Here is a 17,754-nt window from a genome sequence, read left to right on the forward strand (position 1 = left end):
CCAATGCTTCCCAAAGCTGCCCGCGACCGAAAAAGAGACTGAAAAAAAAAAAAAAAAGAAAAGAAAGAACCACCCCCCAAAAGAGTTGACATCGGGAGACCGGGAAGGTGGATATTTGTAAATTCCCCTTAGAAAGAAACCACCACTTTTGTCCCCTCCTGGGCAGAGACAACGTGTTGCCGATCCCGGTGGAGCCAGGCGCTGGGCGTGTGGGAGCCGCTCGGCCCAGGGCGTTTATTTTGGCATTGGAAGTGGCTTTCTCCGCGGCAAGCACTGGTGTGGAGTGCGGGGCTTTTGCGGGTGCCTTTTACAGGCCGAAGAAGAGGCGGCTTCCCCCCCCCCCTCCGCTTGTGTGCGAGGCCGGGGGGTGACTGATCGCCGGCAGGACCTCGGTCTGGAGGGGCCGGGGGGGGGAGGGAGGGAGGGAAAGTTGTTTGGTCCGGCGGGGAGGGTGCGGGAACCTGACGGGAGGACATGCAGGCTCGCTACTCGGTGTCCAGTCCCAACTCCCTGGGAGTCGTGCCTTACCTCGGCGGGGAGCAGAGCTATTACCGGGCCGCTGCGGGAGGGGGCTACACCGCCATGCCGGCCCCGATGAGCATGTATTCGCACCCGGCCCACGAGCAGTACCCGGCCGGCATGGCCAGAGCCTACGGACCCTACACCCCGCAGCCGCAGCCCAAGGATATGGTGAAGCCCCCCTACAGCTACATCGCCCTCATCACCATGGCCATCCAGAACGCGCCGGACAAGAAGATCACCCTGAACGGGATCTACCAGTTCATCATGGAGCGCTTCCCCTTCTACCGGGACAACAAGCAGGGCTGGCAGAACAGCATCCGCCACAACCTCTCGCTCAACGAGTGCTTCGTCAAGGTGCCCCGGGACGACAAGAAGCCCGGCAAGGGCAGCTACTGGACGCTGGACCCGGACTCCTACAACATGTTCGAGAACGGCAGCTTCCTGCGGCGGAGGCGGCGCTTCAAGAAGAAAGACGCCGTCAAGGACAAGGAGGAGAAGGACCGGCTGCACCTCAAGGAGCAGCCCCAGCCCCGGCAGCACCCGCAGGCCGAGCAGGAGAGCGGCGGGGCCGGGGGCGCGGCGGGGAGCGGGGCCGGCTCGCAGCCGCCGCCGCCGCCGGTCCGCATCCAGGACATTAAGACCGAGAACGGCACCGCCTCTCCCCCGCAGGCCGTCTCGCCTCCCGGCGGGGGAGCAGCGGCCCTCACCAGCGCCGTGCCCAAGATCGAGAGCCCGGACAGCAGCAGCAGCCTGTCCAGCGGCAGCAGCCCCCACAGCAGCCTCCCCTCCAGCCGCTCGCTCAGCCTGGAGGCGCCCGACCCCCAGCACCAGCCGCCGCAGCCGCACCACAGCCAAGGCTTCAGCGTGGACAACATCATGACCTCCCTGCGGGGCTCGCCCCAGGGCGCCACCGAGCTCAGCTCCAGCCTCCTCGCCGCCTCCTCCGCCTCCTCCGCCTCGTCCCGGACCGGCATCCCCCCCTCGGTGGCCCTCGGCAGCTACTCCCCGGGCCAGAGCTCCCTCTACAGCTCGCCCTGCAGCCAGGGCGCCAACCCGGGCAGCGGGGCCGCGGGCGGGGGGACCTACCACTGCAACATGCAAGCCATGAGCCTGTACGCCGCGGCCGCCGCCGCTGGGGGAGGCGAGCGGGCCGGCCACCTGGCCAGCAGCGGGGCCAGCCCGGTGGAGGACCCCCTGCCCGACTACGCCATGCCCAGCAACAGCAGCGCCTCCTCGCTGGGCCACGGCAGCTTGAGCACGGCGGCCGGCCACCAGGAGGGGCACCACGCGCACCCCGCCGCGCACCAAGGGCGCCTGGCCTCCTGGTACCTAAACCAAGCCACGGCGGCGGGAGACCTGGGCCACTTGGCCAGCGCCGCCGGCTACCCCGCCCCGCAGCAGAACTTCCACGCGGTGCGGGAGATGTTCGAGTCCCAGCGGCTGGGCTTGAACAACTCGCCGGTGAACGGGAATAGCAGCAGCTGTCAGATGGCCTTTCCCTCCGGCCAGTCTCTCTACCGCACCTCAGGGGCTTTCGTGTATGACTGCAGCAAGTTCTGACCAAAACCAGGCCCGGCGGACAGCCTCCCCCCCCCCGAACAATACAGAGAAAAGGCCAAACTTCAAGCAAGGACTAGATCTTTTCTTTAACAAACCAAGCCGCCTCCTGCAAGCAGCGAGCACCCCAGTGAACTCTCACATAGTTTGTACAGAGACAGCCAAAAAAAAAATAAAATAAAAATAAGTCATGCCTTGGTTTGTTAAAAGGACAGTGTTACTCCAAATAACACGTAAGTTTTTTTATTGCTTTTGAGAAATACTCCCTCCCCTCCCACTCCCCCATCTCATAAGGTATTATTATTATGCCCTGTGTTTAAAAGAGGACAAAATATGCAGTATAGATTACAAGCTTCCCCCGCCCCCCAAGGACTTGTTTTAAAATGTAAATTGCGATATAGTAATTTATTTTTAATGTGTAGGTGGATGTTGTGGACCAAACGCCAGAAAGTGTTTTCCCCCCGAAAACGGACATTAAAAGTGCCTGAAACGTTGATTTTTTTTTCATTATATATAAAAAGGGAAACTGTATTAATCTTATTCTATCGATTTTTTTCCTGAAAATATTCTGAGGTATTGCATTGTTTGTTTATTAATAAATTACCATTCAATTGGAATACCTTACACGTCTGGATACTTTCATACATTTTTTTTTTAAATGAAAAGACTTCATGGCTAACATTGGCGATGGAACAACTCGTTCCCCTCCGCACAAATCCCAACGACCGCTTAGAAACTGCCAGGTCGGCCTTTTTCGCTCTCTTCTGCAATATGTTCCACTTAGTCAGCTTGCTTTATTCGCTAGGAAAAGAAAATACTTTCCCAGGGCAGCTGTAACTTGGCAAATAAACCAACACATTTTCTTAGCATTGATTAGACAGGACCTGGGATATATTTGGCCATGCACAATAGTATTACAACGTTCCATATTTAATATATGCTTATATTGCTTATAGGGATATCTTAAATACTGTCTCCTATATATGAGAGGTTTCAGATAGCAGCCCTGTTAGTCTGTATTCGTAAAAAGAAAAGGAGGACTTGTGGCACCTTAGAGACTACCAAATTTATTTGAGCATGAGCTTTCGTGAGCTACAGCTCACTTCATCGGATGAATGAATGCAGCCGATGAAGTGAGCTGAAGCCCACGAAAGCTTATGCTCAAATAAATTTGGTAGTCTCTAAGGTGCCACAAGTCCTCCTTTTCTTTCTCCTAGATATGCAATTTTCCCTCTGGGTTCTGTGTGTGTGTATATATATATATATATATGTGTGTGTGTGTAATATGTCTGTATATATCACTCACGTATCTAATCGACATAGTACAGATTTTATATAGGAGACATTCTATAATATATCTCTAAATGTAATGAAAGCATATAAAAGATCTGTGCTCTATAGAATTAATAATTATATATACACACATATTAAGCAAGTTATGTAATATACATTTTAAAAGTACAGTTTTTAATCCTTTGTCTTATAAAATGAACCAGTTATTTAAAAAACACCAACAACTCTTCCCTTCCCTGCCAACCTCAGCCCAAAGCTGTGACTTTTTTTTTTTTTTTTTTTTTAAGAACGTTGCTGCTTTGTTGGAAATAACTAACTGCTCTTCTGAATAAAATCATTTTAGGAGGACTTTGTATGGGAGAGTTGTTCTTATGTATTTTTTTCTTTCCCACCCCCCATTTCTTTCTTTCTTAATTCAGAAGAAAATACCAGGGGAGATGACTGTTCCAGAGAGTGATGCCTTGTCAGATAAAGAATTTCGCCTTCTGGTCAATTTACAATTAGTTCGTAGGGGCAATCAGGATCACCTTCTCTCTTTGTAAATAACTAAGAAAATGTAATAAATTCATTAGCTTAGAATGAGCCGCCCTGTCAGTCAGATTTTGGAAGTCAATTATTTGATTACAGATATTTAGGGCCTAAAGTTTGCTTTAGATAATACAGTTTCCTATCAGCCGTTCTTATCAAAAGGCAACACTTAGCAGTAATTGCTGTTGCATTGTTAAGGATTACACTGTAAATAAATGCAAGGTAATTTCAGTAAAATCTTATGTGGCTTCTGGGTCGCCTCTCCAAAGCAATCACCTAAAATTTGGAACATTTTATGTTCAGCTCGAATAAACGGTTCGATTTTTTTTTTCACAGAACAGGGGTTTGGAATATATTTAATATAACTTCCTACACGCTTTCTCCCCCCTCCCCCGCTCTAAATAGCTATTGTGTATATATTTACGCAATATAGTTTGCCGATAAAGATGAAATTGAGATAACAAGGTTTTGTTTATTGTAAAGCACAGCAACAACCAAGTATTTTTCCCCTCAGAAGTGATACAAAAGGTTGCATAGCAAAATTCCTAGGCTTGTTAACTTTATTACTGAGAAAGTTACGTTTACTAATTTTTAGATAGGAATAGCTTGATTTTTAAGCACCCCCAGGCTTTAAACAGGTGCCGATTATTTCGTGACATAAATGTTTTTATATTTGTAGCCTAGGCTGACCAGAATGAGATCATTCCCTGGAGGAAAAGATTCTTTGACTTACTTAGAAACGGAGGGATATTTCCACTCTAGCTTTTCAGCTCTTTCTGTTTTAAAGGCAGATCAGAAGCATGGCAGCAGCAAAACTGTGTTTACCATGGAGCTGTCTGTATGGTAATTTCTTTGACTTTTTTCATTTAATTAACTTAATTATAGGCTGTACTGAGATAATTGCCTGTGCCATTTGTCTGTTAGACTCTGTTGCTTGTGATTGTTTTAGTTGGTTAAAACTAGGTTGCAAAATCTTCAGTTGTTGTCTCAGCGGTCTGCAAAAATAAAAAGGGGGGGGGGTATAAATAGCACAGCAAACCACTGTTAGCTTTGACTGTTTAATTACCCATTGGATTGCGAGCGGGGTTAGTCGGAGGGGCAGTTTGAACAAGCGTAGGATAATTACTCCTACTGTCAAAGCAGCCCAGGGGCTCTAACAGAGACGACCCGCATGCCCCGAGAGTGGCTAAGCACCAACGCCTGGTGAACAGGGCTATGCTCTTTCTCTCACTGTCTCTCTGAAAATTGGCGTTGCTGGCTTCTGTGAGCTGGTCCAGGCTGTTGTTGTTAATTATTTACTCATCAATTGCCGCCTTCTTTTGTTGTGAAGACACACGTGGGCTGAGGAACCCAGCCACAGGTGGAAGGATCAGAGACATTTCGTTCTTTACGCCTCACAGATAGTTGGACTTTGCTTCGTTGTGTTCCTAGCAGCCCTTCTTCGCTTAAACAGGAAAAAACCAGGAGCTGATGTTTCAGACGTTTATTCGGTGCTGCTCCTTTGGGGCTGCGTGACGTGACTGTGCATTAGATGGTAGCAAATGAAAACATCTCAATCAGGTATTTCCATTGATTTGTGTGTGCACGCGCGCAGTTGTAATAAATACAAGGCGCTGGCAGTGTTACTACAACGTTAAGGCAAATGGCTCGCTCTCATGCCGTTTAGGAAGGAAGAGGTGCCTTTGCTAGCCACACTATGTTTAAAGGCGGAAAATGAGAATGTAAATAATATTAGTGGGTGCTTAGAGTCTCCCTGGTAGACAGTGACTCAGGGCAACTTGGCGAAGGTTACCTGGATAGGCAGCTAGGTAATATAATTAGGTGCTCTCCTACTGTTGATCAGCTGTTCTGATACAACTTTCAACCTAACGTTCAGAATAACGATGGGAAGGAGGCAGAGAAGAAAAAGTTGCTTTTTGGCCTGTGATACGTTGCTGCTAGTAAAAGCTAAAAGGCTCAGAGACGATTGGGAGTCTTTGTTAGGAAAGCTTTTGGACTCTGGCAAATGTTGACGGGTTCTTCTGTTCAGTTTGCTGCGTTTCCCTCCTTGTAGGCAAACGTTTTGCCTTTAGGACATAAACTTCCAGCAGTTCAGAGATGGAGCCCAGCTCAGAACAAGCGATCACCCTTGACGTTTATTCAACCAATAATAGATTATTTCTTCTCCCCCCCCCTCCGCCGCCCGTGAGAAATAGGAAAAGCAAACCATACATTATTATACACGATAACCACCCAGTAGCGATCGGTCTGACACAAGCTCAAGTAGAGTATCAAACCCTGTAATGAATTTGCAAGGAACTGGAGCCAGTGAAGCAGATGAAAGATGCATCTGTGAACCCCTTGCATCTGTGGTGTTATCCTTCAAACAGAGTGGGCCACATTCTGCTCTGCCATACATCCCGGGTATCTGCCTTAACTTCAGTGGGGTTGAGTAGGTAAATGGTTAGCTCAACGTTTGTGTCAGTATTTTTAAGTTAAAACTAAATTGGAAAAACACTGTTAACTACTTGCTTTTCTCTCGGGAAAAAATTGTGCTTGTTTTTGACCCTAGATAATATTGTATTTTAGCTGATTGAATATGATTATTTCCTAATTCAGCAGTTAAACTAAGCCAAAATTAATTTTAAATTGCATTAAATAGAAAGGGAAAATGCTCCTTTCCTAGATAATTTCCCTCTTATCTTTTTTTTAAAAAGTTTGTATATTTTTCACATAGAGAAATGGCGCATTTAAATAATTTAAAAACCTTGTTGAACATATTTACATTTATTTATCCTCACATGCCAGGTAAGAATAAAACTGAAGTGGACGGTAGATTTTTGTTCAGAATGCAATATATTTGTTAACATGATCTCAAGGCTTTACTGATTACTCGCGAAGTTCAGAAAAAATACATTTCAAAGGAAGCTTGAGAATATTTTTTTCCATATGTGGACTTCAACATCCTAATCTTCGCATGTTATTAGTAACCCTTGTGCTTTACATCTTATTCAAATCCTTTTTAGTTCCAACAACAATCTCTCTTTTCCTTTGTTCTCTCTTCCCTCCCCCGAAACGCTAACGCTGAATTAAGCGAAGGTTGTTTATGGAAAGCCACCCCAAGGCTTCAATTATTTTGTGTTTCCAGTTACACGTTCTAACACGGGCCCATATTTTGGGGCAAAGATTTTTAACGTAACCAGGCACTTAGTATTAGGATATGGGAGGGGGGAGGGTAGTGTTCCGAACTGGTGACTTATCACGTACACCTGAAGGCTAGTTATGCATTGAATAGGAATCAATATATGTGTCACAGGTATGTGTGAGTGTGTACACAGAGAGAGCGCTTACATGACTTTTAGAAATACTTGCTCCAATGACAGTGTGTTGAGTCATAGCGTGCCCTCCAAGTTTATCCAGATTTCACTGAATTTTAGAAGGAGGAACTTCTCGTTTAAAATGTCCCCATTATTTTAGCTGGTTCATTTTTGTTCTCTTTACTATTCAGTCCAGTTCTCTCTTTTAAAAAAAATTCTTATTTTTAAGACGAGTTCATTAATAAAATAAGTGGGTCAAATACATTTTGCGATTCTTGGTAGGTGCTTGAAGCATATATTTAAGTGTATGTGTGTGAGAGGGATGGATGGATGGTAGCAAGATATGGCTTTATCAGGGCGGGCGCGAGAAAGCTGCTAAACAAGATCTAGCTATATATTCAAAAGCATAATGCGACCGCTCACCTTTTTCCTGGATGGAGTAACAGATGTAGTGGAATAGGACCATTTTCTGTGCTATCCGAGAATCTTCCTCGATCATTTTTATCTCTTCCAAATGTCCTCGCCCTCTTGCCGTTTACACCAGCTCTGTGTGTGTTTGCAGAGGCTCGAGCTCAGGAGCGTTTTAATGTGCGGGCAACTGTGCACAAAGATAGCGCGGTGGTGGGATGAATTTTGTCCCTCCAGGTTTAATTATGATCAGGCTCATAAAGCCATTCTCCTCTTTCCAAAGTCATAAACAAACGTCGCGTTAGGTCGCGATTGATGGTGTCTCGTACCATAAAAGCCGGCCAGGTCAGGAAGGAATAAAATTCAATCAGAGTTTGCGGCATCATTTTTCAGGGGGACGGAAAGGCAGAAAAGGAGACGGAGGTCAAGGGAGAGGATGTCACCATTTCACAACACACCGGAGGTGGAGGAGGAGGAGGGAAGAGCTAATGAGCGATTGTTTTTATCGAGTGGAGTCTAATTTAATCAAACAATCGCTAGATGGGTGGGGGAGGGGTGGACGACTAGGCCTGGGAGTTTTAAATCCCAGCTCTTTGGGTTTCAGCGCCTCTGAGCCCGCTCTTACCCATCTTTACTCGGGTGATTCCTTTATTCCGTGGGGGCCAAAAGGGTGAGGAAGTGTAGGAGCTTGCAATTCTCTAGTACAAGAAAGTCTGGCTGTGTTAAAAGTGTACTAATCGCGTGGGAAAATAAGTCCGAATGATCCAAACCGTGACAATTTGTGGGGACAGAAAACTGGATTGGGGTTTACCAGTGATCGGTGAAGAAGAGTTCAGTGATTGATACAAAGGAGAAAAACAGTCTTATAATTTATTTTTTTAAAATGGCTCACTGGACAAAACAAAACCCTACACAAATCATTATGTGAGTGTTAAGCTCTCTTGGCTTGCTAGTGGAGACACTGCTCGGTTTTTGTTTTGTTTAAAAAAAAAAAATCCAACCCTCCACGCCCTCCCACCATTGTTTTCCTTTAATCATGAACATAATTTTGTATGAGCTGTCCTGGTGTTAACACGGGCCAGTTGTGCTGGGTTCCGATTTAATAGTTGTCTGATCCATTTGACAAAGGCCGCTTCAGCTGCTGGGCCGAGTTTTCCTTCAGTGTCATGCCGGTGTAAACGGAAAGCAGAATTCGGCCCAACCGATTAGAAATAATTGGGGTGGGGGCGCTAGTGGAGGGAGAGGTTTAAGGGGGTATATTATTGCTCAGCCCCGCAGCATAGGCTCACCGAGTTCAGCACTCCCAGTCCACGAAAAATCAGTGGAGCTGACGGTCCAGTTATGGGGTGTTGTTTTTTTGTTTTGTTTTTTGTTAAAGAAAGATTGAAAGGACAAACACTAGAAAAAGAGATTAGGAGTGTAAAATTGAAGAAAATGGACCATATCCGCCTTACTGAAAACAAAAAGCCGGGCACGAAGCATTCTTTCTTTTGTTACATTTATTTCCAGACATTCTATTAGTTGCTGGGAGGAGACCTTCTGTTTTGTATTATATATTATATATAATTTGTTTACTTGACGTTTTCCCTGACTGACTTTAAATTTGCTGGCATATTGAGCATATTATGGGAGACTGAGGGCAGCTGGAATTCTAACTGTATGTATAACGTGCTGGGGTGAGTGATGCACAGATGCCCATACACATATGTCCAGGCTCTGGGGAGGTGTCTCCCACAGCTTCATCCCAGCGTTTTGGGAGTGAGACACTGCTATTCCAACCCAGGGAGGCTAGTTCCAATTCCTGCTTTAGTCACTGTAACAATGACTACAAACGTTAGTTTGTCCCTGCCAGGAAGGCGAGATCTCCTCCAGCTCATTTTCCTCTGGACTCAAAGCGGGTTAACTATGCCGAACACACTTACTGCTGCTGAGAAAACGAGACCCGAGTTCCGTGGGCGGCCCGCACGCCAGTTTAAAGTTTCCTAGGGCTGCAGCTCGTCTGCAATGTTGCAGAGAAAAAGCAGTCCAGGCAGGGCCCAGGCACACGCTCAATGCGTGTCCCTTTCTTTCAGCTCCTGCGCATCGCTGCAGGGAGCTCCTTGTGCAGCAGCCCTCTCTGGATTTTCCTACGGACTGAGGAGAGTTTTTCCCGGAGAGTAGTGGGGAGAGCAAGAAGAAAATGTAGCGTGTTTACGCTCTGGTCTTCTTCCCAAATCAGACATGTAGGGGGCTCTTTATTTTGCAACTTGTCTTCTTTAGTTTTGTGCAAAAGAACAAATGCATGTCTCAGCCACTTCTGCCTGCAAAGGCCAGAGCTTGTAGGTCACCGGCTGGATGGGAATTGGGTGGTCGGCAATTTTTTTGCCCCCTAAATAAACACAGCTTGAATCGACTTGGGTGGGCAGAAGGGAACAATTTGTGAGCCAGGGAGCGAGCTCTGGGCAGGCAGTTGGCCCGAGACTTACCTGCTGGAGACTTTCACCTGACCTTTAGCTGTCAAGGGGCTGCTCAATATATTACCCTGAGTTCAGCTCAACTTTCTTTAGACTGATTTCAGCAACAAATTTAAAAAAGACAGCATCCCTTCCCCCTTTACCTCTGGGAAAAGAAAGCAGGAAAACCAACACATATAGAGCCATTAACTGAAAATAGCTGCATTTCCTGGAGTATAAAAGATACTCAAATTATTGCGCTCATGATTGTATTCAGGATATTATTACACGTATTATATATGAATAGACAGGGCATATCACTAAAAATACATGTCTGTAAAAAAACAAGCATTCGATTTAAAACAAATACCAATGCAATTCCTCCCCACCCCCAAGCTTCTTGGAATTTATTTAGTTGCCAGAACATCTCTGACTTTTTTTAATAAATAGTTGAAATAAGGAAAACATTCTTTTTCATAGCACGATAATGTAAAAATACTGATATCGTCCGAAGCAGAAGAGAATTGTTTAAATAATGTCAGTGCGTGCAAGATTTCCTAGTGTAAATACGTTCACACTGAGTTTAGGTTTTGATGTAAGTTCTGCTAGCGTTTTTTCTGAGTACGTGAAACAGGGCTGCAGCTGCAGGATAGAGCAGGGACATTTCCCCTCTCCCCCCCTTCTTCTGAATAGTGTTAGTTTATGAAATGGAAAAACTAGTAATACAGGGACTGTAGTACAGGATAACAGCCACCAGGACAGAAAAAAAGCAAGCGCCCTATTATTTTTCAGTAGAGCACTGACCACAGTTTCCCTCCTAATATGTAATGATTAAAATATTCACCACCAACAATTCTAAAACATTGTCCCTGAAATGGAAATGCTATTTTTTAAAAATTGCAAAAATACACAACTTTCTCCCCAGGGCTGCCTACCTCCCAAGAAACCAGTGGAGGGAAGTGACACAATTTCATTAGAAAGCTTGCAAGCAGATTTTGCTCTTTAGGCTGCCTCTGTCCACGCTAGCTTTCTCTCCCCCCCCCTCCCGCCCCCCAATACTTGCGAGGTGGCTGTTGGTGTTTTTCTTACACCCGACAAAACGTTGGAGCGTTGCCTGCTGTAATGAGCCTTTCTGGGTTTGTTGTGTCTGGAGAGGATGCTCCGCCAATGAAATGTCAGAGGTGAAGGGGGGTCACAGGGAGGCAGTAGGCTCAGGCCTGGACCAAGCGGTCCCGTAGCTCTGATGCTGCTGAAGGGCAGGAGTAAAAGTGCCGAGGGCCAAGGACTGTTGGAGATCTTTCCTTCAGTGCCTTAAGTCTATGGCACCCAAGCCTTTCCTCTTTCCCAGAGTGGCTGGTGGGGACTCCCCCCTTTTCTAGGCCCTGCAGAAGAAGTGACAAGCCAAAAGGATGAGCCAGAATCTGCTCCTGTCTCCACCAGAAAAGAGTCTTCTTTATTTTCACAGGAACATGAGGGAACTCCATTCTCTAAGGTTGATGATTATTTTTTTTTTTAAATCTCACACTTTAAAAAATCGATCTGTCTCACCCTTCAGTCATGGCTGCCTTCAGCATCGTTTCTAATCACCTATTAGTTTCGGGGGCGGGAGTTGTGTGTGTGCGCCCACCGGAGTGTCACATATCCTTTAGCTGATAGGGTAAATCCTGGACTGCAATGTGGGGAAGTTTTTTTGGTTTGTTTGTTTGTTTTTTTTTAAGGAAAGATCAGCAGATCTCCCCACCCCATGGCTTTGGCTCCTCTAACCTTATAACACTAACTGTTTTCTGAACAGTAGTAGTAAGAAAAGGAAAGTTGAGAGAAGCTTGTGTGTGTATATATATGATCACTGCTGGGCCCAGATTCTGATGTTACACCAAGAGCTGGCAATCCGAGATCGGAACTAGGCCCTGGCCCTGTCCTTTTCCAGAGGGGAAAGGGGCTTGAGCTCTTGTGCTGAGCGCTCATGCTTTATCAGGTGCAAATGTTTACAAATTGCCCCAAATGGTCCAGCTGGGCATTGTTATAGTCTCATTTTCCTCTCTCAGTTAGGTCTTATTAGCTACTGTCTGTACCTTGTGCGTCTGTCTGTCTGTGTAGTGGTAGGAATCGCCCACAGAATAACGCTCTCTGAAAGATTTTGTTTTTGAATAGTGATAAAGAGACACTTGGAAGGAGAGGAGCTCAGTGAGTAGAGAGGAGCCGCAGCAGCAACTTTGAAAATGCACTTTCGTCCTTCTGGACAGTGCAACGTAGGAAGCCGGGAGTGAGGCTCACTAATTAAGACACAAGCATTTTCCGGCGTTCAGCTCGGGTTGGGCTGTTGCTGCAGGACTTCAACCCTCACCCGCAATCTCCGTGCGCTGGCAATTTATTAAAAGAGACCTTAGCTGGTATAACTCGTGTTTTTATTCACTAGACTTTAACAAGTACAACCGTAAACAACAGGGGAAAAGTGTCAGAGCCTTGTTACAGCCAATGCTTTCATGGGGGGGGGGGGACGCCAGGAAGAGTGAGGCTTTTCTGACCCAAAATCGGTAACTTTTTTTTTTAAATGGCAACCCCATATGTTTGTAACGTTGCGCCCAAGGCTACTGGGGAAACCTAGGAAGCCTTGGTAGCCTACAGTTTGGTGTAGCAATGTAGTCGTTTATTTCCACCAACACACGGGGCCGAAGTTATCATGGAGCGAGGCGCAGACGCCCTAAGCTTTTGATTGCGCGAGGCCTCTGCATCCCTGAAAAGGGGAACTGGGCAACGGGGCGCAATTTGTCCTCCTAGCACAATCCTGCGCTGAGATTTCGACCGATTCGCGGATCTCTTCGAAACCGAGCGGCTGGTCCTGGTTTAGGTTCAGTTCTTGCACCGCCTATTCAGGCAAGCCGCCCGTAGGCTCCACAGGGCCGGGCGTTGTAGCGGGGAATGCAGGCTCGGGCCCGCAGGGTGGGAAGAGCTCCCTTGGCCCTGCTCATTGGCTCGCAAAGGACAGAGGCTGGGATGAGGGTTTGGAGTCGCTTCCTTTTCTAAACGCCGTTTGCGTTTTATTCCCGGTACTCGTGGACACCCACTAATCGACGCAAATGGCAGTCTTGGATGAGCACAGACTGCGCGGGCAGGTTCATAAGTGTGATGAATTAACCTCAGCAATTACCCTTGCCCTTTTTATTAGCGAGGATTTTTTTTTTTAATTTAGATCTAAAACGCCAATGGGACAAAACCATGCAGCTATAAATATACACATATTCTTACAGGGAAAAGGGTGTTTATACATCTGTGTAGGTAAGATGTACTGCGTGTCAAATCAGCGTACAAAACTTCATTGTATAACTGGCGCCTGGATATTAGCGAGCTCTCTTAAACAGCTCTACAAAATGAGTGAGTCAGTAATATCGGTTAGTGAGCAGTAGATTAACAGGAGGACAATGTAGTAAATTACAATCACAGGCCATGTCTTCTCAAATTAACAACAAATTGAACCCTTGCAAAATTAAAAAGCACGGTTATAGACGCCTAGGGCTAGTTCTGAAATACAGATGGCGTTTTGTCGATTCCCCTCCCCTCCCCACCCCACCCCCCCAAAAAAGTAAAGGACGGGAACACTTCGGTTTCTCGGTTCAAGTTGCTGAAGAAAAATGAAGATGGGGGAGGGGGAAACAAACCTTCGCAGCTTGTGCAAAATAGTCCAGTGCGTCTTTATAGGTACGTTAACCACTATTCAAACGCAGCGTTTCTTTAGATGTATATCAAAGCATACCAGCATTACAGATTTTTCCCCGGAGCAAATTGTCTTTTGTGATACAAAAGCGCCTTGTTTCAAGGAACGCTCCTTGGTTTCGTGCCTTTAGTTACATGTGCCACCAACGAGCTGCAAAACGTTTAGCGATGTGGGTCAGAGCCCTTTAAAAGGGGAAAAGCCGGCAGTGTAGCCCGGCAGCTAGACGCCTTTCCGCCACAACTCCCATCGAGCTCCATGCAGGACCGGTCTCTTAGCCAGCAGGAGCCGCTGAAATTGAAGAATTGTACCTGTGGCGATTGCCCCATCCATGAAATACTCATGTCGTTTTCACCGGCGCACGTGCCACCCATTCTGAAACCACACGTTTGAAAGTTACAGCTTCTCTCAGGAGGAGGAAAGCTCGGGGCGGCTCGCCTGTTCGTTGGAATTACAATGCAAAACCAGGGGCTTTCGTCTACTGTGTATTTCATCTTATTGGTGTGTGTGTTTTGTCTGCAATTGTTTGTGTGCAGAGGGACCCATGAGAGTATAGGTACACACACCTCCATTCGCGTGCTAATTACACACGGTAACAATTAACCAGTGTGACATACCCTAACAAGTATTTTTCAGCCATGTTTAGCCATTGGTGCATAGGCCCTACATAGTTTGTAGAGACTAACTCACAGAGATTGGAGTTTTAAACTTAAAAAATCCCAGGTAGGAACAGCCAGAGCTGTTTAACAGCATTATTCCCCTTACAAGGAAAATTTATGAAAAATAATGGGGGGGGGGGCATCCTCGGGGATAACTCAGGGCAGGGTTTGAGGCTCTGAAGGCAGGGAAATAAAGAGACCCATAAGCTCACCACTATCTAGAAGCAGCACAGAAAGGGACAAAAGTACTTGTCGGACACTTTTTTTTCCTTTAACATATGCTCTTCCATCTTAAGAGCGATTGTATTTTTAAAAAGCCATTTCAAAGTATACGTGTATTAAATCTCCGCTCCTTATTTCTGCCTGTCCTAGAGAAGCCTCGAGCAGACATTGCTACCACTCTGGGATTGTTTCCAATAGCCCAACGACGTTGCCTGTTTCTCACGTCTCGGAATGAAAGCGGGCAGCTTTGCAGCTGAAAAGGCCCGGACGCGATTGTCTTTGCAAAGAAAACACCCTCTCGCTTTCAGCGTCTGAAGATGAAGTGGGCGCTCTGCACCTGTAGGGAGTAATGCAAGCCGATGGGTTGTGTGTATACGGACATCTATTGTGCTTAGACTCCGTCCTGCAGGGTCAGCCTTAAAGGAAGCATCTGTTTCCAATTAGCAGGCTCCGAGCTCCTGCTCGAGACGAACACTGTTCCCGGGCAAGGAGGTGCCCTTTGAGCACCCGCTCCGCGAGGAACAGCCCGGCCCCAAGTTTGCTCCGTATCCCACTGAAACCACCTCCTCACGCACCACACGCTTTTTCCATTACACCTCTGGCAACTGCCTGCCTTTCACACAGGCACACAAAGAGCCTCTCTCTCCGGCAGCCCAGTTACTCCCAAACGGTGACAAGCTCGCTCAAGTCCCCACACATACACGCCCGTCATGAAATGGCTCTTGAAGACGTTCAGGACCGTTTCTGGGGCTAATACACACACGATCGCGTTCAGACAGTGGTGCTCGAATCTCCTTGTGCCCCCACCTTTCCTTTTATAGGCTTAGACTGTCCCCCCTTCTAATCCTTATAGAACATTTACTTTTTAAACACACACACAGACAGGACAGGGAGAGAGAACATCAGCGTTCCAGTTATTTGCCAGTGTGTTCTGTAGTTGTCTAAAGGATCTAATTTTTATGTTTCTAAATGTGCTGCCTAAGACAGAAGTCTGGCAAATTTTCGAGACAGACAGTTAAGAAAAGAGTTAATTGCTGGGTGGTAGATCTTCAACCAAAGGGAAATGTATGGGCTCCACGACCTCTGGATAACCTGGGTACCTTGGCACGACATCTTTCAACAATATTTACTTACCTTGATGTTGCTATTTTATTTATTTCTCAAGGCATCTTTCGAGACGGTTGGAGCTCCTGGGTGAGCTCTAATTATAGTCAGCAGAAATGTGAATGGCTCAGTTCTATAGGAATTGGATCATAAAGGTGCTGAATAGGGAAGCTTATTGTATTTCTTCTCTCTCATGCACACAGGAACCGGCGTTTTCAAAAAAACAACCCCCTCTGACTAGTTTGAAAGATATTTGAGCAATTAGAAATTAATTTGCCATGGACCAAAGGCAATTTCACTGTTAAGTTATATCAGTTCAAACTTGGAAGAGTTTAAGTGGTGGAAATGGTACATTGGGGTGGAGGTAAGCAGCAGGAAATCAAAACAAGGAGTGTACAGAAAAGGAAGACTAGGGGAAAAGAGCTGGAGTAATGTTAGTGGCAAAGTTTTTGTTTGTTTGTTTGTTTTTGATTTTCTTTCATTTTAGTTGGGGAGAGCACTAAAATGCACTTCAGGTCCTTTGTAGAAAGATGATTTTTAATATCAAAAGGAAATTAACTGGAAAACCCATCTGTCAGATCCCAGCCAATATATTTCAGGTACATGATGAGGGGAAACAACCCTGGAGATAAACCTCAAATTTAAGAAAGTTAAACAGGAGCAGTAGTAAAGGTGTTTGAGATCTTCTCTTACTTGCAAATTAAAGGTCTGGAAATTAAATGTATATTTTAGACAAGTACATAAAATAAAATTAACTAAAGCCCCCCTAGCATTTTACACCAATTATGATTCTCCTCCAATCGATTATGTCCAACTAAGATGCAGACGGCAGCCTCCACCAACCGTCAGGAGTGATTTCTCTAGGGGAGATGAAGACCATTTGGCGGCAAAGAGCAGGCTCAGGCATTGGGGTTATTCTTCATGAGTTCCACATCAGCTTCCACCATCTCTTTCACCAACTCCTGCAAGAAGGAACAGCATGTGGTGGTTATTCTGGTCTTTTGGAAGACTCAGATGCCTGGTTTTTTTGTTTTTAAGTTTAATTGCCAATCCATTGTGCAATACTCAATGCACTAAAAACAAAACACCCCACCCCTCCAACCCCTCATTTTATGTATTTTTTCAATTATTATTTAACTTGTAGGCAAAAGTTAACTTTGATGTTAACAGCAGCAAACAGAAGTTCAGGAAAGAAAATTCCAGGGGGCTGTCAAATACAGAGACAACTGAGCAGTAATTTAAAAAATACCACAATTTATGAGAAAAATGCCCTCCTGAAGGATCCAATATTAAAATAGCAGTGATACGAAATGTAAATGCTTTATTAATAGAAACCTTAGTTTGTTTTATTTGTGCATTTCCATGCTTTAAGTGAGTGCTGTGCTTCTTTTATACTGTTGTTTTTTTCTGCCATGGCTTGGCTTTTAAGGCTGGGACTCTAATTAAAGCTAACTATTTTCCAAAATGTTCAGCACCACAATATTCAGTCCAATGATTATTACAGCATTCAATCCTTCAATATGAGCAGCTGGATTTTTAAATAGCCTTCATTTAATCATTATTGAAACTGTAATTTCTCTTTTTGTTCACCAGTTAAGAGCTTCCCTCTTTCCACAACGCAACACAAACAGGAATAAAACAATCCAGTAAGAGAACTTACATCAAAAGTGACTCTGGGCTTCCAATTCAGTTTTTGTTCTGCTTTGGTACGATCTCCTTGAAGAAAATCCTGGGAAAAGGAAAAGAAAAGAAACATTGTAGGACCTCTTTATGTGTTCCTTGTTGCAGTGTGTAAGGTTTGCCATTGCACTGCGTGCTCCTTATCTAAAGCATCTTGAGGCCCCCAGCAGCTGTAATTTGTCTTTAAAAGAATGAAGCTAGACTAAAAACCTTCAGGCTAACGAAACCATTGGCCTGACTCCCTTAACAGGTTGCAGTTGAGGTGGAAAGGTAAGGCAAGGGCCACACAACTGCTGACAGCTATTGTCTAGCACCACTTATACAAGAGACTCCTCTGTCCACAC

At 45.6% G+C, this 17,754-nt stretch overlaps 2 protein-coding genes across 5 annotated transcripts in view; one reads left to right on the plus strand and one right to left on the minus strand.

The window, feature by feature from the left end:
• The first annotated feature begins 446 nt into the window (after positions 1–446).
• The window catches only part of FOXC1 (forkhead box C1), a 41,580-nt gene continuing 24,272 nt past the window's right edge, over positions 447–17,754 (plus strand). The window contains exons 1-2 of one of the 4 annotated variants that reach the window (XR_012157349.2): positions 447–2,312; positions 14,777–15,761. Coding sequence is in view for 1 of the 4 variants with exons in the window: in XM_073332191.1 (XP_073188292.1) it covers positions 475–2,082 (1,608 nt within the window). In the remaining 3 variants the exon portion in view is untranslated. Of the gene's footprint in view, positions 2,697–3,791; positions 4,026–14,776; positions 15,762–17,754 lie in introns of those variants that run through there. The other 3 variants (XR_012157348.2, XR_012157347.1, XM_073332191.1) reach the window with 3 other exon arrangements.
• The window catches only part of GMDS (GDP-mannose 4,6-dehydratase), a 550,209-nt gene continuing 548,529 nt past the window's right edge, over positions 16,075–17,754 (minus strand). Inside the window, exons 10-11 of the mRNA XM_073332192.2 lie at positions 17,391–17,459; positions 16,075–16,692 (exon numbers count right to left, since the gene is read on the minus strand). Of these exons, the coding sequence (XP_073188293.1) occupies positions 16,630–16,692; positions 17,391–17,459 (132 nt within the window). The 3' untranslated portion in view covers positions 16,075–16,629. The remainder of the gene's footprint in view (positions 16,693–17,390; positions 17,460–17,754) is intronic.

The sequence above is a fragment of the Lepidochelys kempii genome, chromosome 2, assembly GCF_965140285.1.
Source record: "Lepidochelys kempii isolate rLepKem1 chromosome 2, rLepKem1.hap1, whole genome shotgun sequence".
In the NCBI taxonomy this organism is placed as follows: Eukaryota; Metazoa; Chordata; order Testudines; family Cheloniidae; genus Lepidochelys; species Lepidochelys kempii.